Source organism: Cotesia typhae, unplaced genomic scaffold (genome assembly GCF_013202065.1).
Source record: "Cotesia typhae breed Kobodo isofemale line unplaced genomic scaffold, CoteBio_Ctyphae contig_123, whole genome shotgun sequence".
Lineage (NCBI taxonomy): Eukaryota > Metazoa > Arthropoda > Insecta > Hymenoptera > Braconidae > Cotesia > Cotesia typhae.
Window position 1 is genome coordinate 352,274 of NW_027423715.1, and position 24,001 is coordinate 376,274.

At 28.7% G+C, this 24,001-nt stretch overlaps 3 protein-coding genes across 5 annotated transcripts in view; 2 read left to right on the plus strand and 1 right to left on the minus strand.

The window, feature by feature from the left end:
• The first annotated feature begins 2,809 nt into the window (after positions 1 to 2,809).
• Positions 2,810 to 24,001, plus strand: part of LOC141535757 (uncharacterized) — a 31,154-nt gene continuing 9,962 nt past the window's right edge. Inside the window, exons 1-2 of one of the 2 annotated variants that reach the window (XM_074255871.1) lie at positions 2,810 to 2,832; positions 23,259 to 23,343. Coding sequence is in view for 1 of the 2 variants with exons in the window: in XM_074255863.1 (XP_074111964.1) it covers positions 13,299 to 13,380; positions 23,259 to 23,343 (167 nt within the window). In the remaining variant the exon portion in view is untranslated. Of the gene's footprint in view, positions 2,833 to 12,672; positions 13,381 to 23,258; positions 23,344 to 24,001 lie in introns of those variants that run through there. The other variant, XM_074255863.1, reaches the window with a different exon arrangement.
• Positions 3,458 to 7,011, plus strand: Clk (circadian locomoter output cycles kaput protein Clock). The gene is made up of 4 exons (XM_074255879.1): positions 3,458 to 3,706; positions 4,128 to 4,172; positions 4,315 to 4,463; positions 4,546 to 7,011. Exons 1-4 carry the CDS (start codon positions 3,666 to 3,668, stop codon positions 6,492 to 6,494), a joined length of 2,184 nt encoding a protein of 727 aa, XP_074111980.1. The 5' UTR covers positions 3,458 to 3,665; the 3' UTR covers positions 6,495 to 7,011.
• Positions 7,160 to 12,521, minus strand: Hn (phenylalanine hydroxylase). Of its 2 annotated transcripts, none has more exons than XM_074255950.1 (8): positions 12,377 to 12,521; positions 10,774 to 10,902; positions 10,267 to 10,421; positions 9,826 to 10,008; positions 9,332 to 9,528; positions 8,652 to 8,914; positions 7,500 to 7,729; positions 7,160 to 7,385 (listed from the first exon to the last, which is right to left on the minus strand). In XM_074255950.1, exons 1-8 carry the CDS (start codon positions 12,452 to 12,454, stop codon positions 7,223 to 7,225), a joined length of 1,398 nt encoding a protein of 465 aa, XP_074112051.1. In that variant the 5' UTR covers positions 12,455 to 12,521; the 3' UTR covers positions 7,160 to 7,222. The 2 variants fall into 2 exon arrangements, with proteins under 2 accessions (XP_074112051.1, XP_074112061.1); XM_074255960.1 differs by lacking the exon at positions 12,377 to 12,521 and adding an exon at positions 11,421 to 11,590.

Consider the following 24,001-nt stretch of genomic DNA (forward strand, 5'->3'; position numbering starts at 1 on the left):
AAAAAATAAAAATTTATTATTAATAAATTGTATCTGTAGTTAAAATATGATTATATTTTTGAATTTACCTTTAATGAGAGCTTGGAATTGATCTTTAGCTCATATCAATAACCAACATCACTTTCATTTTTATCACCACACTAACTATGAACATATTTCTACACTACTGACACTGGCTAAACTAGACACTACTTATATCACCACTGAACTATCCTGATATCTAAACTTTTAAAACTTTAAAATTATCATTATGAATTGTAAAACATCACTACACTAAACACAAATAATTATAACTGATCAACTATTATAATGTTTGGACTATAAAAAAAAACTGTTTTTTTATTAAAGAAAGACTTGGACGATATTTAAAAATGACTCACGGAACCGAGGTGAAAACTGAGACTGACATCAAACTCTAGTACAGTAAGTTTTGTATTTGCTAGTTATTAAATTATTTTAAATAATTCATCATTTATTTATTTAGAGCAGTGTTTGATAAAAAAAAAAAATATTTAAGTTATCTGTGGCTTGACCATTTTTTAATTTTATTTAACAAAAAAATTTCTTCCTAAAAATTAAAAAAAAAAATTGAATTTTTAATTTATTAAAATTTCTAAATATCCATTTATTTCTAATTTTTTTTAATGCAATAATTTATTTATTAGAATAATTATTAAAATTATTAAATATCGACTTAATTAATTTTCATAAAAAAATGACATTAAAGTTAGCAGTCACTTGATTATTTTTTGATTTTATTTAAAAAAAAAATTTTTTGTTCTTAAAAATTGCATTTAAAAATTTTTTTAATTTCTAAATGTCAATTTAATTATTTTTTTTTTTTTTCCATTTTTTTTGCCATAAAAAATTTTAATTTGTTATAAAAAATCTTAAAATAATTAAATATCGGCCAAGTTAATTAAAAAAAAAAAAAAAAAAAGTAACTACTTATAATAGAAATATTTATGCATGAGGTTGATTGATAAACAATTGACAGATTTAATAGAAAATGGCGAAAAATATGCCACCGAAGTATGACCATAGAACATTAATTCTGATTTACATAGATAGAAGAAATAATTCATCAAATTTATTATTTAACTCGATACTTACGACCCTTGAAGAAATAATTTTGCTTAAATTAATTATTTATAATCATAATATACATTTATAAAATATAAAAGAGTCAAGAGTTGCCGAAGAAAAGTACTATGCTAGAGCTGGAGCCGGTGTGTAGTTTGTAGTGTGTCGTGTGCAAAACCGCGGGAACGGATGGCGTCATATGCGCGCGTATAATTTTACCACTGCGCAACTTTTTCGCGCATCTACCGTTGGAGTTTGAATTTCCGGGATAAATTTTTATAATTTCTTAATAATAATAAATTATAAAATTTATTAATTATTAATTAATTTTATTATTATTATAAATTAATTATTTAAATAAAATTAATAAAAGTCTTTTAATGAAGAATAATAAAAGCTTTTTGTTGAGAGAGAATTCGACGCAAACTAGGTGCGCGGAAGTTAGCGGGAGTTCGTTTCGAGGTCGTTTGTGTTTGCAAACACACAACCATAACATGGCCGGTCACGGTAAACAATGGACGTAAATAATGCGATGACATGCGGGGTTTGTGATTGTTATTTTAGTTTTGTTGACATTATACGAAGGTAATCAATTAAAAAATTAATAAATACGTACTGTATAATAGTAAGAGACATTTTTAAATAGAAAATTATTAAATTAAATGTCGATGGAATGATAATGAAGCTAGCAGCCATTTAATTTTTCTTTGTTCATTTTAAATAATAAATATTTTGAGTAATTTTCATTCTTTTTTTTTTTTTTTTGTAATTATTTATTTAAAATAAATTTTTTTTTTCTTCGAAGTACTGAGATAGAAGTAAAAAATGCTTTCAGTCTGCTATTTTCAATATTATAAATTTATATGAAAATTAAGTTAGTCGACATCTAAAAATTTTTAGAATTTTTTTTTATTGAAAATATTATTGCAAAAAAATTAATTTGTAAAAAACATGAAAAACTGTAGGTGTAATTTTTTTAAATATTTTTTTGTTCTAATTTAATTATTAAAAAAAAATCAAAAAATTAAAAACGTCGGCTAACTTTAGTATTGTAAAATTTAATAATTTTTTAATATACAAGATTAATTTGTACAAGAAAATCAAGCAAGGAGTTGATGACAATTATTTTTAGGAGTACTTTAAATTAGTATTTATATCAATAAATATATAAATAAAGTGATTAGAGTGATAGGAATAAGAGTGAAGTGTATTTGTGGTAGTTATAGTGAAGATTATTTGATAAAAAATTTTAGCTTGTGACAAGTGAAGTGATAAATTTTATAACAGTGAAAAGTGAATGATACAGAAGTTAGCCGACGTTTTTAATTTTTTGATATTTTTTTCATTTATTAAATAATAACTAAAAAATATTTTTTAACAATTGTACGTACAATTTTTCACTTAAATTTTTTACCGATGAAATGTTTTTTCTTGTTTTTTTTGTAATAATTACAAAAAAAAATTATCAAAATTTTTAAATGTCGGTTAACTTAATTTTCAAAAAAGTGAGTAGTGGGTTGATTGTGAATTATGAAAAAAGTATATGAAAAAAAGACGTTTTTTTATTATTTATATAAATTCAGTGTTAATGATCATGAAGAAATAGTCAACCTGAAGAGTGACAAGGTAAAGAGAAATTATTTATTAATTTAAATTATTTTTATCAAAAAAATTGAATTTTTTAATTAATTAATTTTGTTATTTTTTAGGAGTAGGAAGCAGAAGCTGAGCATCCTGACGTTCATCATGGTGAGTAGAAATTAAATACCATGCTTGTATCCGTTTGATTTTTTAAAGATTTCAGCTTTTTTTTTTCTTATTTATTTGCGGATAATTCAAATTGAATTTTCAAACAATTTCTCCTCCTCACCGAGATATTCGCGATATTTATTTTCCGCGTTGGTCCTTGATTAAATTCGCAACTGCGCTGTGAGTAATTTCTCGAACAGCATAGCTGTCGTCAAGGTCTATATATACCCAGGCCTATCGTGACCGCGACTCGGCAAAAAAGCACATACCGTGTTAAGTAAGAGTAAGAGTAAAAGTAACTGGTGTATCTAGTGATTTTGGTGCTCCGAAAATTTCACCAACCTATTCCACAAGCATAGAATCTAAAAATACATAAATAAATATATTCTAACATCTAACAAGTGTCTTGGCAATAAGTAATTTTTTTTACTAGCCATTCATTTGTCGGTATTCCTTCTCATTGCATCATCAAAATTGCGTCAGTAGTGCACGCCGTCTGACCGGATAAAATTTAACTTCTTCTATTTGAAAGGTTCCATACAAGCAAACATTCATGCTTGTCTACAAGTATTTATTGGCCATACATACACGTACTGATTATATACAACACGGTGGTGATAATGTGACTGAAAAAAAAATAATTACACGTAAATATTGAATTATGTAATGGTTGTAAACAAAAAGTTAACAATCGAGTGCTCTAGTGAGTTCTATAACTAATTACCAATACAAATAATAACTAATACAATAATCTAAATTGTATGTAACATAACTGCCGCCATTAGGCGTATTTTAATATAATTACGCAAGTACTGTGTTATTAAAAAACAACAATGGCTAGTTATGTCACTATGAGTTCAACAGGACAATCAGAGTAAGTGTTACCTAAGTTAATTACTATTTTATTTGTTTGTCAGTTAATCGTTTATTATTAAAAATATTTATTTTGTCATTTTCCAACTACTGTCGTCCATTCAATTCAATTACTTCTTGCATTATTCCATAATTTTGTCGCGATTATCGATTGACGTAACCATTTTCTGTTTACTTTTCATTTTTAATTAATTAATCTTCTAGTCAATCACTCGTAAATTCAAGTCAATCAATCTTAAAATTGAAAAAAACTTTCATTTATCTGGAAATTTTTAAAGATATTATTACTAGACTTTCAAAAGATCCACGTGACTGACAAGTGTCAGTAATAATGAACATGCGCGCGTTTTTTACCACTTATTCAGAATTATTTTTTCTACTTTTAAAATCAGTAGTTTAAAAAATTTAATTGATTTTTTTAGTGAAACTATGGACGATGATATTGATGACAAAGATGACACAAAGAGGTGAGTCATATTTTGTAAATTAATTCCTCAAATGGGCTGATTGTTTGAATCAATCGAAAATTCTCGAATTTTCTGTTTTAGATGTAAATAGAAATTATTTTTTCATATAATTAATTTATAATTTTTTTTTTTATTTTTTCAGAAAATCGCGAAATTTAAGTGAGAAAAAAAGACGAGATCAATTCAATATGTTGGTCAATGAATTGGGTAGCATGGTCAGTACCAATACACGTAAAATGGATAAATCCACGGTATTAAAATCAACAATATCGTTTTTAAAAAACCATAATGGTAATTATCATGACTAATTATTTAAAAATTATTAAAAAAATCTTAAAATTTTTATCGTTATTAACCTTACAAAAATTTCCAGAGTTATCAGTACGATCTCGCGCCCACGAGATCCAAGAAGACTGGAAACCGTCCTTCCTCTCCAACGAAGAATTCACGCATCTTATTCTCGAGGCTTTGGACGGTTTTATAATGATCTTCTCCTCGAATGGTCGCATTTATTACGCATCTGAGAGCGTGACTTCACTTTTGGGCTACCTTCCCAGCGAGCTGACCAACTCCACAATCTACGAGATCACTTATGAAGAAGACCAATCTCTGCTTTACAACGTCCTTCTCAACCCCAGTCCAATTTTAGACCACCAACAAATCAAAGAAGAACACCAGGTCTCCTTTACTTGCCACATAAAACGAAGTAACCATGATCTCCAGGAAGAGCATACCTACGAACGCATCCGCTTCGTTGGATACTTTCGTTCCAGCTCTGACATCGAGTCATTTTTTCCGAGCAGCCGGTATTCCTCGAACCCCAGCGACTCTAAAGTCATTTTCATTGGCACTGGTCGCCTTCTAACTCCCCATTTAATCCAATACATGTCGCTAATCGACAACACCAAGCTAGAATTCACTTCTCGTCACAGTTTAGAATGGAAATTTCTCTTCTTGGATCACCGAGCGCCTCCAATAATCGGGTACCTGCCCTTCGAGGTTCTTGGAACTTCTGGATACGATTACTACCACGTAGACGACCTGGACAAAGTTGTCTCTTGCCACGAATCTCTGATGCAAAAAGGTGAAGGGACTTCTTGCCACTACAGATTTCTCACCAAAGGACAACAGTGGATCTGGCTCCAAACTCGATTTTATATCGACTACAACCAGTGGAACTCTAAACCGGAATTCATCGCCTGCACTCACAAAGTAGTCAGCTACGCTGAAGTTCTGAAGCAGTTGAAGAAATTGAAGGATCTTCCAAGCCAAGAAACTGTTGAGTCGACAACTGTGCCAGTTGTTACACCTTCTACAAGACAAACAAGATCAACTTGGTCTCCAAAGTCTGGGAGGAATAAAATCTCACAGAATATGTATCGAGGGACTGAATCAGATACTGCTTCTCTGTCAGTTGGCTCTCAGAGTTCTCGACAGTCGGTTTCGACGTCTCATAGTCCGAAAACTAAAATTCCACTTACTGCTAAAATTACAATGCTGAATGATCAAGGATCAGGAATGGTTAGTGGACAAGGACCTGGACCTGGTCAAGGACACAGAAAGCAAGTTGCTGGAATTGGAGCAGTTAACTCTGGAAGACAAGTTGGCGTAGAATTAAGAAGAGAAGATATGAGCAATAACTATATTGAACCTTATTATGTGGAACCGATGATTTCTGTGCTACCTACGACGAGTTTCGTAACACCGGCGCCGGTAACTGTGACTTTACCCAGCGCGATGATAGTCGACCCGCAGTCAATAAATTCCACGATATCGCAGAATCAAATGCAGTCAGAGTTGCAGAGAAAACATGAAGAGCTGCAGCAGCTGATAGTGCATCAGCAGGAAGAACTGAGGCGAGTTTCCGAGCAATTGTTGATTGCTAGATACGGAATTTTGTCCCCGCTTATCAACGTTAGTGTATCGGCTTACAACGCGGTCGGTGGGGTAGGAAGTGTTAATGTGAGTGGTGGTTCTTGTCAAGCTGCCGAAGAAAGAACTGAGGATACTGGTGTTCCCGATGTGAGCATGAATGTCCTCCCGGTACCGGTCAGTGTACCAGTTCCTATTCTACCGATGACGACTTTTCCGCACTCGCCGGCAGTGATACCCGTCGCGCCGATTGTAATTCCCTCGCCGGTACAAGAAGCATCAGCTCGGCCCTTTATTGGCCAACAAAAGACGCAAAGACAAGAAGGAATCACTCAAGCGCAGACTCAAGGCCTCGCTGATACTGAGATGATGAATTTTTCGATTCAACCGGATATTATTTATAATAATGTTGAGCCGAGAAGTTCTCATAGGTCTATGATTAATCAATGATTTTAATTAGATTGATTTTGAGTGATTTATTGGATTTATGGCCAAATTTTTTGGAGAACTGTGGCCTTAGTCAAGAAATTAAAAATTAGATTCAAATAATAAATTTTTAAAAAGACAATTTAAAAAAAAAATTAATTTTTTTATAATTTATAAGTCATTTGGAATTTAGAATATTTCAATTGGGACCAAAATATTGAAATAAATTTTTAATTTACTTAAAAAAATTATTTTAACTAAAATAAATATTATTTTTGTATGTAAATGTGTGGTAATCCATGGCATAGAGATAAATTAGTACAAAGAATATTTAATGTGATCTCCGATAATTAGAGTAGTTTTGACAAATATATGTATAGATTGTATAAGTATATATTTATCTATACGAAGTATTTATGTATTTTTAACTTTACTACACTCGTATTATAATTAACTAAAATTGTTACCTTTATTTTTGAAATGTTTATATTTTATTTGTAAATAATTTGTGCATAAGTTTATTTAATATTATTATTATTATTTGCATTTAATAATGCATACATGAGTATATATAAAAAATAAATTCATAAACAATGAAAAAATGTATTTCTTTTGTTACTGTACCACCAACAATATTGAATTTTTTATGATATATTATTTATGGTAAATAATCATTGTACTCTCGAAAATAGCCTCAAAATGATGCTTTATTTTGATATTAATTAATAATTTAATGAATAAAAAAAATTAGATCAATTTTTCAATTTTTTAAACGCGTCCATCAAAATTTCCATTTCTTGATTGACGTTGATGATCAGCTCTTCAATCTGATATTTGCTGTCAATGATGTTGATGCTCTGAGTGTATGGGTCATATCGTACTCCGAATTTTTTGGGAATTGTCTGCGCGAATTTCCTGAAAATTTTAATTGGATTATTCAGTGAGCCTTAAAGTTATGTTCTTGAAAATAAAAAAAAAATTTTTTACAACTAAAGAATTCTTCGATAAAATTGAATATAAAATACTTACAACATTTTTTCTTTGCCATCCTCGAAGTCTTCAGCTACAAAATAAACAGGCTGATATTCGGTTATTGGATATTTCTGTAGTGCAGTTTTAGCGGGATCAAAAGCTCGGAGCTCCGGTTTCCCACTGAGAGCATACTCGAGTTCGCCAAAGGAAGAGAGAAGGCCAGCCCCGTAAGCTTTTAATTCTCCGTGTTGTCGACACAACCCAAATTCAATCGTGAACCAGAAACACTGTCAACAGTACGACAACGAATATAATTACATTAATGAATTAAATATTTGCTATAAACACTCTACTATTATTTTTGTTGTCATCATAATTATTTTTTATGCATCAATCAATGTTTCGTTTGTAAATAATTGATTTTTTTATTGAAAAAGTGGAAATCGTAGATATGGATCTTCAGCATTTCTTGATTATCAAAAATAAAAAAATTAATTTATTCAAACTTTTTCCTCCATGACGAATTCACAAATGATTCTTTAAAACTTTACAAAATTCTATATTTTTTTCTCAGTTTTAGTACTATATTTTTTTTTTTTTAAGAAAATAAAAAAAAATTTTGAAAAATTTATAAATTTTACAGTTTGATAAAAAATTAAAAATTGATGCCATAATTTTTCAATGTTACATTTTTTTTAATTAAAATAAAATTGCAAGTGTCGATAACTAGGTCTTTTACTTTATGTCCATAATTTTTTAAATGATCTTTATAAATCCGCTATAACAAAGAATGAAATAAAAAAAAAAAAAATTAATCAAAATTTTTTACGGTCAAAATCATTAGAACTCTCTATCTAAGTAACTACCGATCAATTTTCCTGTCAGTAACATCCATAGAAAAAATTTTGCCCTCAATAATTTTCTTTCAATCATCATTTTTCCAAGAAAAAAAAAGTAAACGATTGATTGTTTTAAAATAAACACCCCAATGTTTATGTTTTCGCTTGAAGATAGAAAATCACAAGCTTGCGGTACAAAGATCACAAATAAATAAAAAATAATTATCACTCGGAAATAATAAATCTTTTAAAAAACTAGTTGCTGGTTGCTTAGCTTGGTTGGAACGAAAACAAATAACAACTTCGTTGATGTCTAAAGAGGGAAGAGTAGTAAACAGAATGTAATATAACAAAATAATCGATAACTTACAGTGGCAAGTTTTTCAATGTACTCATCTGGAGCTCCCAGAGATGCCAATCCAATAACTTGAGAAAATTGAGCAAATGCCGGATCAGCGAGCATCGGTACGTGACCTAGAACTTCATGACAGACGTCGGGCTCCGGCGTGTACAATGGTTTACTGCTGTGTCTGATATATTGAGTACTATGGAACACTCTGAATGCTAGTCCGGCTAAAAAGTCACGTGAGGACAATAATCCAGCTACTGGTCGTAAAGAAAATCCGGTGCAATCTATATTTCAAAAACAACAACAACAACAATACATAAATAAATCTGGCGTCCATATCGCTATCAAGCATTTTATAAGTACTAAATCCATTTTAATGTTATTTTTAACTACCCTGTTTTATATTCATCCGAGTCATTAAACACCAGGTGAAATTAAAGAGTTATTAATAAGAAAGCCGGGTTAAAATAATTAATGTTCGTTAAAGACTAAAATAACGTCAGTATGCAATAGTTGAACCAATGTTGTGGAGATAAAACATTTTACTCTGCTTCCGGTCCTAAAATCAATCTTGCAAATAAAATGTTCAGCTAAAAAATGACTTTGTTGCAAACTTTGGTGAAATTGTCAGTAATAATTTAATTAATAATTTATTAGTTCATAGTTTAAGTCAAAGTTCTTAGCCAAAATAAATTAATTACCTTTCAAGAAACGAGATATGTCTTCAAGCTGCGGTATATTGTCAGCTCGGTACCCGCAATTTTCAATCAACAATGGAAATACGTGATTGTGTTCACGACACGCGTATTTTGGGTACAATTCAGTTAGTTTGTTAAACACAACACCCCAAGTCGCGATTTCCTCTTCTGTGTACTCCACTCGTGGAATAGGTTCTCCGCTGTAATTGTGAGAGATAATTATTATTAGCTTTTGCTATAAATAATTAACCCAAATATGTACAAACTTCAATGGATGATTTTATGGAGAATTCTACACTCATCAGTTTATCAAAATAATTAATAGGATGATTGGGTAATAAAAATTTATTTCTTATCACAAAAAAATGATTTAGTTAGGGTAAATAATTTTTTTGAGTGGGTATAATTAGAAAATGTCAAGTCACTAATCATTCATAAATGTGATTAAAATGATGTATAAATAATAAGCGTTTAAAGTATTAGATAAAAATACTCACTGTTTGTAGTTATAAGCAAGGTCTGCAAAATACTTTCTCCTTGCACGGTAAACGGGATCCGTAAAACCGGGATGATCAGAATCTAATTCAGCCCCATAAGTCAATATTTGATTGGCAAATTTATCGAGATCGCGAATTCTTCGCGGAAACCAGGGCACTGAGTCCATATTATTCTTATGATTCCTTCGAAAAGAAGAAAAAATTTAATCAGCGTCAGTAATCTTCTAGTAAAAAATAAAAAATATATAAAATTCTATCGAAGATAAAATTTATAGATTAAAAAATTAAAATTACTTTGCTTAGTAATATTTTACTTCAATGAATTTACATTAAAAATTGAACCTTAGTCTATTTTTTTTAAAAATAATATTTATTTTGAGTCAATTCGAGTATCATTATTCGTTTATTTATTTTTATAATTATCGATATTTTTTAAAGTACCTGGATATGATGGAAAAATAACTGCATTGTGCCTTGACAGCTTCGATAGCAGCTCCAAGATTTCCCCCAGGTGCACACTCGACCACAAATTCATACCCGTTAACTTTTCGTAAAGAGCTACGTGATTCAATATACAGCAGATTAACTTTATGTTCCTGTAAATATTTGCCATTTATCATTCAGCGTTTCGTCTATCGGTAGATATATAAAATTGCAAGCAGCGAGCGTTGAAGCGTAAAAAAAAAGTGATAATATTTAGAAGTTCGATACTGAGGTTTTTATGAAAAAGGTTTAATTAACTACAGAAATATTTTAATTAGCAAAAAATCCAATCTAACGATAATAAAATAAAATAAAACAAAATACATATTGAAAAAGTAGAGTAAAAAATGCCGCGGGGCTTAAATCCGTAGAGATGATATATAGAATGCATACAAATAAAAAAATACATATGAGTATGTATACAAATAAAGTCTGCATTAAATATTTATAGAGCGCAATGCTTACACTGAATATCTGTAGATATTTCCCAAGAGCACCGACTTCGTCTTCTTCATTGGGTGAAAATATTATACACGTACTACGAGCTGAATCTCGTCCTTCTTTTATATAATTACCTCCTTCCATAAGCTTTGGCTATAAATTTTATTGTTATTATTATTTAATAATAATTATAGCAATAGTAATAATTTAATTGAAAAAATTTCATTAGCTTATTGAAAATTATTATTATTTAATCTTGGATTAAATAACAAAAAATTTATAAAAATTTTATTTATTTTTAAATACTTTCATAAATTTTTTAATTTTATAGATTTAATTCAAAGTTTCGGTAGTGTCTCGCGCCAATCATACGTTAAATTTATCAATTATTATATTCTTAAAAATTTTCAACTATTAAAATAGTTGATTAATTAGAAAATAATCCATAAGTCTCATTCGACCTTGCAATTAATTATTTTATTCAAAAATAATTTTATAAATTTTTTTTAAAAGATTCTAAAGTTACACACGTCTTAAACTTTCTAAAATCTTCCAAACATTTTCAAATTTTCAATCTTTCTAAATTTAAATTTCATAAAAAGTAAAACTACTTATAATCATCATCATCATCATCATCCATTAATCATTTAGTTACAGTAAAAATTTCTTACTTCTATGGCCATCATCTTGCCAAAAGTGATCATACAAATTCAATTAATAAAAAAACTTTCGCACTAAATTTCAATAACCACCTACTCAAGCACCGAAACTTGTCATTCTTATCGTTTATTCCCAAAGTAAAACGTCAAGTAAACTCTATTTTTATTACAATAGAAATCTTTATAAAGATAAATATTGAAACTAATCTTACAATCACGGTTACCCGGCTAATTTATAGATCAATATCCCTACCAATATTATTGGTGCCCACTCTACAAAGTCTTTTCCCACTTGTCACTCTATTTTTCACATACTTACACTTATATCCACACTATATATTTATTCTGTATAAATAATATACCGCGTTGACTTTCATCAGCTCATTTTCGACATCCGAGATTGATATGTATCATTAAAACATAACATCTCGGCATTTACAAACATATTATTCTTCTTAGTAAGGAAAATAATCAAGGTTATCTTGACTCGCTATTTTAAATCAACAGGAAAACTTGCTATTATTTATTCATTTATTCGGTTAAAAAAAATAACTCAATTTACTGATACTAAATTCTGTCGTAATTTTACCTAAAGTAATTATATGACCTTCATATTTATCTTTTTATGTTATTTTTTAAGAGAAATCTGCTGATGTAATTTTACAATTTTATTGAGTCAGAAAAATTGAGTTTGCTTATAAAGAATTCTTTTTTATCACTACTAAAAATTTTTTTTTTAAACAAAAAATTTTATAAAAATTTATTTTTATTTTTAAAATGTTTTGATTATTAAAAAAAAAAAAATATGAAAATGATTAAAACTATTCTTCGAAATAAGGAAAACATAAAGCGTGAATTTATTAAATTTATTGCGTCTAAACATCTATAATCTTTTCTATTTCATAACAAGAAAATTCATTGAATCGATAATAAATCATAAACAATAACAATAACAAATATAAACTCACTTTATCAGGTGGTGAACTACTGAGTATTTCCTCATCATTTTCACGTCCCCTAGGTCGGATGATAATCGGGTTATTCATTTTAACACGTTAAATTGAAGTAATAATCACGAAAAAAAAAAAAATAATTTAATTTTCGGCAATTAAAAACTTTGCGTGTGACTTCGATGTGAATTCAGTAGAAACTAATTCCTTTCACTGGCCGGTCATTTATTTTATCCATTGCAAAAAAACAAAAACAATTGTCAAAAAATTGTGAAATTCGATATCGTATCGCGCGTAATAACAAATAAAGTAATAATATGTTGCGTTATGAGGTTAAAGATACATTATTAAAGTTATCAAGTATTATTAAACCGAAAACTAAAAAATAAAAAAAAAAGTAAGAAAAAATTTTTTTCATTTAATTAAATGAGTTGACAATTTAGTAAAAACAAAAAGCTCTTGATAATTATTTTTTTTAACTAAAAAAACATAATCTGTGGGAGTGGATTTTTAATATTTAAAATATATACATATATGTGTGTGTGTTTAAATATTAAATGAATGCTCGGGGTTGTTGTGTCAGAAGATGAGAAGTGGAGCAGAAGGAGAAGCTGTTGTTGACCAGGAAGTGGATGTTCTCAGTACAGATACTACGCTGCTGGAGAAGGGACTTGATATGAGCATTGAGCAGGCGCCTGGAATACCAACAAATATATTTATGTAGATATATTGTGTATATATATGTCGCAGACTCTACTCGTTGCTGGAAAACTATCCCGAGATTCTAAACCATTCAGAGCCACGCGAGTGGCCGCGCGATACGTTTCGCGATCTTTCCACACTTTATCATTCGTTGTTAAGTAATTGTAATGATTAATAATTAATGACTGATCATTGATAATATGGGAATTTATTTTTAAACGTGATTTCAATTATTAAAATGGTTATCAAAAATTTACGTAATGTCTTGAGGATTTATTTATTATTATTCTTTATTCTACTTGTATTTTCCATTAACTGTGGTAAGTTTTAATACTAATTTTTTATAGATTTATTAAGAGGATGTATTGAAAATTTTTTCACTGATACTAAACTTTTACTACTAGTTTTTGTAAAGTTATTATTGGGAAAAAAATTTAATTGATTTTTTTACAGTAGTAAAAATATATATATCTGAACAATTTCTAGCAATAAAATTATTTTAGTTGGAATATTTATTTATTTTTCCAAATAAATATTGAGAGCTTTAAATCACAAAAATAATTTTTTTTTTATTAGTTGTTTGAATAATATTTTATAAAATCAAAAGAGATAATTTTATTTCCTGATATAAATTTTAAAAATGAAAACTTTTTGTTTGATTTTTAATAAATTCAATTAAGAATAAAAATAAATTTCTTTGAAGTTGTGAAGTTGTGCACCGAAAAATTCTTGTTTGAAATATGCGTATAATATATAGAATTTAAAATTTTTCAATGCTCATTTTGTTCAATAAAAATAATTTAATATAAAACTTTTGGATAAATTTCAAAGAAATTTTTTATGTGTAATTAATATCGATAAAAAAATGAATTATTGCACTCAGTTGCATAAAAGACAAGATATTGATATTGAATAATACTTTAATAAGATAAAAAAAAAAAAAAAAAAGCAGAGTATCAAGATAATATTTAATTACAGTAATTAAATTGATTGAGTTCAAAAATAAAATAAAAAAAAAAGTTTTATTTAAACTGCAATTGAATGGTTCATCAATTAATTAAATCCAACTTTTAAAAGTGAAAACTTGACAATTAAATTCAACAAAAGATAGGTTGAGTTTTAGTTTTTAGTTTTTAGTTTTAAAATTTTTTTAGTCAGCGAAAAAAATAAAATAAATACTGGACAAAAGGTTTTTAATGAAGTTCCGAGGATTATTCTAGGAATAAAATGAGTAAGTTTAGTCTTTGTCATTAAAGTTAAAATGGACTTAACCAGTATAGGACGGGTTATATTGGGACAATATGTACATAATAGTTAAAAAGTCCAGCGCGAGTTAGCGTGCGAATGTGTGGTCGGTGTTGGGAAAGAGACTAGACAGATAAGAGAGACAGAGCTTAACAGGTAGACAATTGAAGGTGTAGGTAGCAAAAGTCGATGGGGATGGGGTTGGGCTGTTAAGGGAGCAACGGGGCCAAGAATAAGAGAAGGGCTGCGTGGGGTAAGGGTGAAATGCACTTGGCGTGAAACGAGCACTTTATATCAAGTTTACACGTGCAACGGTGCATCACCAATGTCCGGTGCAGAAGCACCTAAAGCTAAGCATATTCCGAATTCTAAAGTATCGGACAACGTCTGGATGAGTTTACCCATTATTGAATACACAAAAAGGGCATTTTTATCTAAATGGGCGGTGCAGTAAATCTTTTTCTTGGATAGATTTAAAGCGCTCTTTATATTAAAAAAAAAATATATATATATAAATTACTGAAGACATATGCAATATAAATATGAATATAATAAAGCTCGCGTTTGTATATATTTTCTATGAATATTAAAATTTTAAAAGCAGTTAGAGCATACAAATGACAAAGAATACGGTTTATAGACTGCATATATTATAATACATAAATAAAAATATAAAATAAAATTTATATAATAATGCATCGGTGAAAAAATTTAATTTAATGGAAAATAATTATTCTGAGGATGTCTTGAAGATTCTGAAAATAGAAAAGTAAAAAAAATTGTGTCCACAAAAAATAATATTACGGAAATTTCCATCTAATTATTCTGCAACATTTTCCGAGAGTTTAAACATTATTAAATTTATTTTCTTTTCTTTTGGCAAAAATTTATTTTTCGTTTAAACAACAGAATTATTAAGTAAATTTCTAAATAATTGAGATTGATGCTTAACTCCATAAATTCTTTTAGTTAATTTTGGAAAAAATATTTTTTAATTCGATTTTTCGCGGTGAATTTGATTGATAAAGCAACAATATATATCTGAGCCCGCGGTTTTAAACCATCAAGTTTAATATTACAACAGCTGCACTTTACAGCAGTAATTTGGGCTCGCGATTTAATGTACAACATTTTACTGCGTTATTTTATGTTTATTTAGGGCAAATGTTTTTATCACAACTTGAAATATTTTCGGATGAGCTAAAACAATAACGATTGTTTATTTATTTATTTATATCAATACCTTAGTGGAGATTGTGACTGTTATTGTTATTTAAGATTTGTGTACATTTTCACATGACAAAATTCAACCAAAACCACAAAGAGAATTATGATGGAATATGGAATTGGGAAGATGAAGGCAATTTCTAAATCCACCGGAACAATCTAAACTAGAATACTACGATACAATACCCTTGTGTATGTATATATATACATAGAAGTTATAGACATTTAACAGTACATAAAGGTCCCACGGTAGTGCAGTTGTAGTTATCACTTCCGGAGAATAAATATCGGAGATTGAATCGTGGATTACAAGTACTGTCGTTAACTCAACTGAGAGCGCTCACTTGAATAAAATTACTCTGCTACTGGACCAAGATCACGTAACACAATAGATCTACATAATAAATTTCTGCATGAATAAATTTCATTTTACATTTTATATAAAACCGTGGGATCATATTTATCACCCTACTTTTTTATTTTAATATCCAACATTTATTAACGATAAATTACGTTTTCGGTGGATTCATTAGTGAAATCTTATTTATGAAATCAGTTAATAACTTTTAGATATTGATAATGTTTGGTGAATTTTTTCATCGAAATTTAAAATACAAAAAAAATTTTTTTTTTAATTGTTTCGAGTTTAAAAAAATTTGATTTAATTTAATTATTTTTTTAAAGTTAAAGATTTTCACCCTTGAATCAATTTAATTTTTTTTCGGTATAAATAAAAAAAATTCACGTGACATTTTTATGTAATAAATTTTAAGAACATTTTTTTGGCAAATCTTAGAAATTTTATAAAATTGAAAGAAGAAAAAATAGATAATAAAATAAAATTGAACTTAATTTTTATGGATATCACCTCGGTGGTAAAAAAATATTCATAAGACGTCCAACGACCTCGTGATTTATCAGAGTACTTGATTGTTTTATTTTTTTTTTTCTAGGATAATATATTCAAGTATAATAGAAAAATTTTTAAAGAAGCTGTCTATTGAATTAAAATGAAAAGTTTGTTTAATTGTTCTGATTTTGTATAAAAGAATTTGATAAGATCGTTTATCTGAATGGGAAAAGTCTTTTCAATTAAAATAAAAGTTTATTAAAAGCGTCGAGAGCAAACTTAAGTTAAATTCATTTTTTTTCCTCTTTGTGTTATTATTATTTTTTACATTATTATATAAGCGCATTGAGATTTAATGATGACACTTGATAGCATCAAATTAAATACTTTTGAAGAGAATGAATTTTTTATTATAAACGGAAGTTATTATCGATGTTTAATTGCCTTCTATTCTAATTATGCTAGGTTGATTTGCGGAAGAAATTATTCAGTATAATCCGATAAAAAATTTCAAAAGTTTAATTGTAGAAATTATCATTACCACCATCATCATCATGAAATTTCGTAATTATGTGAAAATGTTCATATCAAATAATCAGTTTGTTTCTGCAACGGGTTGAGCTGTAATAAAGTCATGAAATTAGTAATAACGACACGCCGGGACTTCTTTGAAGACGAATTCCTTTTCTAAAGATCAAAACTCTGAATCTCAAGAATCCCTGTGTGATGAGGTAGTAATATTAAGGTACACTGTAATATTTTTTGTTGCGACAAAATGATTACGATTCAAATTTCAAATTTACTTTGCTTAAAGTACAAACTCGTAAGCTAAAACACAAATTATAGCTTCTCTTCAGGCTCTCTATGAAAATGGACCTCATGAAATCTGACTCATAACTAATTTCAAGCCACAAAAATGTAAATTCTCTCTGAATGCATTATAACAAGCAAAAATTTAACCAAATCAAATAAACATTCAGTTAAACCGAATGTATTCTATTTCATTCAACAAATTATTCACTCAATTCCATAAAATTATTTACTTCGTAAAATATTTAATTGAATCCAATAATATTTACCCTATTCCCGCAAAAGTTACTCAACAATAAAACTCATCGGGTTCGTTTTCATCAAAGATTCTCGTTCTACGTCAAACCATAAATTACAACTTCGAGTATTTCCAAAAGAATTAATCTCAAATTGAGAAAGTCAATCTTAGAATATCAGACCTTTCATTCCATCTCGATCAAATCTGATCGTTAAATAAGAACCCTCGCTACACATTTCATTCCTTTCATCCAAAAAATCCCTTGAGCTTTACATCTATTCCACTCAACTCTACATCTTTCACTTTTACGCTCAAATAAACTTCACTGTTCAAATTACAAACCTTCAATTCAAAAAGCATTTAACTTTATCTGTTTTCAAAAACAAACACACTGCAGTATTTTAAATAAAATTACCATTGCTGAGTTAACAAGTGTCCTCAGTTAGTGTTTAAAATTACACAATCGATAAACCACATTTGTTAACTTAGTACATTTGAATTGAGCAAAGCTAATGTGTCGATCTTTCCGGGGTAGTTCAAAACCACTCTCAAATGTTACATATATACATATATATCGTCACCAGACCATGCCGAGTCTGTATTTTATGCATATATATGCAGGTAGATATAGACACATAATAGATATGGATGTATATCTGTAGTGTTTCTACACTAGCCTCGTGTGGTTTATCGATTTATTCAACATTGTAACCAACCTCCTCAGAGAGTTGCCATCAGTGCAATCCTCCAATAAAACATTATACTTTATTTCACATCTTAACATAAATAAATATACAAGAGTAAAACCTGCAGCGAGACTTTTAACTGAAATTACAGCCAAAGCCAGATAACTCCAAAAAATAAATAAAAAGTTAATTGAGCGGCAAGTAATTTAAAATATACATTATATGTATACTTATATATGTACGGGATTTATCAAAAAAAAAAAAAAAAAAAAAAAAAAAAAAAAAAAAAAGGGTTGCAAAAAAAAAATCTGGGGACTAAAAAATGTTTTTCTTAGTAAAATAATGAAAGAGAAAAATAGTTTATGTTCAGACGCATGAAAAGCCCCAATGAGATAACAGAAACACGGATAAACGACTTAGTCTTCATGTGGAAAAAAGATTTTGATGGAAAAGTTCCATTATGTGTTGTCAACCCATTATTTTTATTATTTTTCAGATAAAGAATATTTTTCACATTTATTTTTACATTTTTTATTCCAGTGTTTACTGTTGCTTAATTTGATTGAAGAAGTGAAATTTTTTTACATTTTCTCCTCAAGATTTTTAGATTTTTAAAAGTCGATAAACTATTTTATATATACTAATACTAATAATCACTAGGGTGGGTCAAAAAAATCGAATAATTTATGTTTGACTTTATACTCTGAAAAATAGGTTCGTAGACACCTAAAAAGAATTCTCTCCAAGTATAAGCTCTTAATTATAACGGGAAGGTCCTCCGCTTTGCGGGTTTCTATTTTTTTCGAATAATCAGATAAAAAAATTTATATCTCGCTTCCAACTGCTTGGAAAAATATTCCGTGGCATAGATTTTGTGAGAAATTGAATGCTTTACAAAAAAGGTCTCTTATGACTTTTTCAAAAACTCAACCGATTAAAAGATATTCATAGTTGAAGTTTGGCTATTTTAAGGAAAATATTCGTTTTTATTATGAATTTTATAAGTCGATGAAAAAAAATTATTTCGGATTGCGGAACTCATGATTTTGTAGGAAATTTACTGCTCTACAAAAATGGTCTCTTATGATTTTTTGATTAAGTGAAGCCGTTACGAGATATTCATCGTCAAACATTAACGAATATCAATATTTCCAGTTTTTGATCAATAATTCGATAAATTTTAATTTAAACTATGAGTTTCAGGAAAATTTACATAAATTTGAGTTTCGATCGATAAAGAAATGTTATAAACAATTTTTTTAATATTGTTTTCAGTCTTGAGCTTGTTTGATTGCATTAAAACAAGAAATTAGAGCATTTTTTTCGACATATAGCCAATGATTAGTTTAATTTGAAGTGAATGACATATTTCTTTGTCAAATTTAATATGAAAAGTATTGAATCAAGTGAGAAACAACCAGTATTTAACTTTTTATAGATAAATTTTTTATTGAATTATCAATTGCAATATAATTGTCTATATTTTTAACATAACAGTACGCTATTACTATAAATAATTTCTTTTATTACAATTTGGGAATGTTTTTTGATGTTCTTTGACAACTTGCAATAAGTACTGGAATTGTTCTTCATTTTTGTCAAGCATTGATTATATTCACTAACTAATGCAACAGCTCGCTCTGCTGAATCATTGACAACTTTTAGTTGTTGAAAGTATTCTTTATTTTCGAGATAACTCTCATTAGTAGGCCATAATTCAACATCGACATCAAGAAAGTCATACGGTAGATCGAAGATTTTGAAAAGATTTAATGACTTTTTAGACACAAAGTCACTCAGAGTTCTCTGCGCCAATGAATTCAAATCTTTTTAGCAATTACAAATCTTTTAGCTTTAGAATCTGTACCTTCACGAGTATTAACAGCTTCAACAATACTTTTTTTTACTTCTAATGGAACGCCATCGTCAAACAGTGATAAAATGGCAAGTTCATCGCTCAAATACCATAAGTGCGAAATCATTTTTTCACACGTAGCTGAAGAAATCAAAGGATTGATATGTTTGTACTCCAATAAATTTTTCATAAACTGCAAGTCATGATAAGCAGCAGTTGTTGCAGAAGTTGATGAAAACCAAGCTTTTAAATACAATGTGACTATAAAAATACAGAAATGACGAAGACCATGCAATTCTTTCTGAGAGAGTTTGAATTCATCTCTGAATAGATACATTTTCAAACTATAAATGGCCTTAGCCATCCATCTAGCATGATGAACAGCACCAGGACGTTTGAAAGAAATCTTTTCTTGAGGCATTTCTCCAAGGAAAATCAATGATAATTCCAATAATTCTTTATCTAACTTATTATAACATTTCTTTATCGATCGAAACTCAAATTTATGTAAATTTTCCTGAAACTCATAGTTTAAATTAAAATTTATCGAATTATTGATCAAAAACTGGAAATATTGATATTCGTTAATGTTTGACGATGAATATCTCGTAACGGCTTCACTTAATCAAAAAATCATAAGAGACCATTTTTGTAGAGCAGTAAATTTCCTACAAAATCATGAGTTCCGCAATCCGAAATAATTTTTTTCATCGACTTATAAAATTCATAATAAAAACGAATATTTTCCTTAAAATAGCCAAACTTCAACTATGAATATCTTTTAATCGGTTGAGTTTTTGAAAAAGTCATAAGAGACCTTTTTTGTAAAGCATTCAATTTCTCACAAAATCTATGCCACGGAATATTTTTCCAAGCAGTTGGAAGCGAGATATAAATTTTTTTATCTGATTATTCGAAAAAAATAGAAACCCGCAAAGCGGAGGACCTTCCCGTTATAATTAAGAGCTTATACTTGGAGAGAATTCTTTTTAGGTGTCTACGAACCTATTTTTCAGAGTATAAAATCAAAAATAAATTATTCGATTTTTTTGACCCACCCTAATAATCACAGTCATAAATCGAGGAATTATTGGCCTGGAGTGAATTTAGGAGCTTTTGTCTTCTTTTGTAGCTCACGAAAATATATTGGAAAAAGATACAATAATTTATAAGTAAACGATACAGTGGAGTCGTTATTTTGGAATATAAGTCGATAAGCTCAAATGTTTTCCGATCTCGTTGCTCTCTGGTTCTGCGCTGTTACTACCACTCATGATTGACTGCCCGAATAGACACATGTCTATCGCGTTGCTATCATTTTTTTATTCCTCCCAAAAACATTTGTTATTTTTTTATCCGAGCGACAAGAGACTGATAAAAATATTGCTTCGGGTTTTCCGCTAAAAAATATTGTTTCAAGGGGCTATTACATTTCCAATGACATTTAGAATTTTTTTTTTTTTAATCTTGTTCAAAATGTAGTTTTAGATTTCCATGCGATCAACTTTCGATATTTTTTAAATATTTTATTTTTGATACTTATCATATTTTTTCTTAGCAATAGATCAACTCAAGTTTTTTCGATAGTTTAATTATTTTTATAAGTATAAAACATTTTTTTAATAGTCTAGTCAAATTTTTAAAAAGTTATTAAGTTATTCTCTAAAAATTTTCCAGAAAATCCCATCGAGTAAATGTCTGATTCTGCTGAAAAAATTAATTATATCTCCTAGTTTTAATTTACCTAAAAAATATCTATTTATTAATTAAGAAAGGTAAAATCCTAGAAAAATAAATCAGAATTTGAAAGAGAGTAATGTCAAGTGATGTAAAAAAGGTCGATGACTAAAAGGAGGATAAACTAAACCACTAGATTTTTTTTACAGCATTAAAATGCTTAAAAAGTCATGCTTTTAACAGAGCTTAAAACTATTCGTCGAAAGTTTATCCTTCAGGGCGGCGTGTGTTAAAGAGGAAACCCGTTTTATAAGAAAAATTGCCTCGTTAGTAAAAAGAAAATCCTAAAAAAAGAGTAAATAATTGTAAGAAAGAAAAGAAAGGACACGATAACAAGAAAGAAGGACCTAAACTAGAGAGTAAAAACTAAAAAACATAATACTTTGTTAGTAAAAAGAAATTACTATACGTGTCTTTTATAATTCTAAAAGTATTTTTTATTGCATCTTAGTTTTAACCGGGGAAAAAATACATGATCATGTACGAGTATGTGTTTAGATATAAAAATCAATTTAATTTTTTTCCATGTGTGCTTGAAATATTATTTATAATTATTTAACATTGTTTATAATTTTGAAGTTAATTATGACCATGCTGTTTATGCGACTATTAAATGAATTAAAATAAAAATATGTTGATTTGATTTACAGAACATTGAAAAAAATATACATGCTCATTTACAATTCATATGTAATAATATTTTTTCCCCTTAGTCTAATTTAAAAATCTTACCATAATATAACTCGTTGGCTATTATTCACGGTTCGCTTTCGACAATTGCTAAACTTTTTAATTATATTGATCTTAGTGAGACTCTGACTAGAAATTTAGTTCTCGTCCTGCGAAATTACACCGTGACACAGTTAGTAACAGTTAATCTCCAGGTGGATCTTTTTTAAATCTGCATTGCATCACTAAATTAACTTGTGTATATAAAATCCAATAATGAAAAGTTTCGTATCAAGTTTAACGAGACCCGAAGTGAATAAACTGGTGTTATATATCACAGATCTACTTCTTCGTCTACTTTTCTATTAACTATAAAAGGTGTTTTACGTCATAGTCACGATGACAAGCCTTACAGAATTCAATGGTTATAATACCGAGATTCTATTCTCTCGAATCGAATGAGCTTGCGAAACTTAAACTTGCAACTTACGGAATGTACCAAAACTTGTACGACGAGCGATCAACGATGAACGACGGAACAGGATCCAAGCGGGGAAAATCACGACCAAGAACAAGACCAATTCTCGAAGAACAAGTTCAGTTGAGGAGAAGCGCAAGAGTAAGAGGAAAATAACTAAAAGAAGGAAGAAAAGTTTCACGAATTGTTGTCAAGCAGGATCTTGAATACCCTGTCAGTAGTCGCTAGTTTTAAAGATTTTTCATCCCTTTTTATTATATCTTCTATTTTTTATTCTAATTCACCCGACTCTTGTTCTTGTTACTGGGGGCGGTGAATCACTTAGGAATAAGTAGTATATAAAAGAACGAATCAACTTATTTTTATCTTGCTTTAGTTAACTTGTTTTTCCTTTATTTTCCAGGGCTCACTCAACAGCCGGAGTACCGTGATCGTGATAGCATTTCAACTGAGAAGTTTAAGCGCCTCGAAGATTTCGATGAACCGACGTAAGAATTTTATGTTTTTTGTTTCATACATTTTTTGGCTGGATTACATTGTTATCACGTGCTTGTATGTTATTATACTTGAGGAAATTATTTTTTTACTCGGTAACTAGACTCGCTGTTAGGAAAAAAGTTTCTCGGAATTACTGTTCTAAGAAACTTTGATAATCTTCTGATGTTCTCTTGCCAGAAATCACGCACAGATTAATGTTTTTGTAGTGTATACACAGAGAAAAAAATTGACTTGAATCAAGTAAATAATTTTGACAAATTTTTTCTTCTTCGAATTTATCAGGATTCTAGAATCTTCTTGATTTGAGCAAAAAAAATTCTTTGTTTAAGTAAATTTTATTTGATTCAAGAAGTTTTTTCTTGATCCAAATTAATGAAACTTTTAAATATTATTTTCTTGGTTCAAATTTTTTTCTCTTGATTCAAATTAATTTTTTTTCTGGGTAAAAATAGATTATTATTGACTGATTTTATTTTAATAGGAAAATTTTTAAGAGTTTGCTAGTTTAAAAATTTTTTATTTTAATTCAAGAGGTTTGAATTCTTAAAAATTATTTTTTCCCTCAAAAATTCTCTCTTTAATCAAGTTAATTCTGTTTTTTTAGTGCAAAATTTTAGGGAATTAATTAAATTGTTTGGTATAATAATA

Bases quoted from the DNA above. Each gene is read 5' to 3' on its own strand.
- Clk (XM_074255879.1), top strand. From the start codon at position 3,666: ATGGCTAGTTATGTCACTATGAGTTCAACAGGACAATCAGA. The intron at 3,707-4,127 runs GTAAGTGTTACC...TGATTTTTTTAG, and splicing joins AGTTCAACAGGACAATCAGA to TGAAACTATGGACGATGATA. The intron at 4,464-4,545 runs GTAATTATCATG...AAAAATTTCCAG, and splicing joins GTTTTTAAAAAACCATAATG to AGTTATCAGTACGATCTCGC.
- Hn (XM_074255950.1), bottom strand. From the start codon at position 12,454: ATGAATAACCCGATTATCATCCGACCTAGGGGACGTGAAAATGATGAG. The intron at 9,529-9,825 runs GTGAGTATTTTT...TCACAATTACAG, and splicing joins CTTGCTTATAACTACAAACA to CGGAGAACCTATTCCACGAG. The intron at 7,730-8,651 runs GTAAGTTATCGA...TACTGTTGACAG, and splicing joins ACATTGAAAAACTTGCCACT to TGTTTCTGGTTCACGATTGA.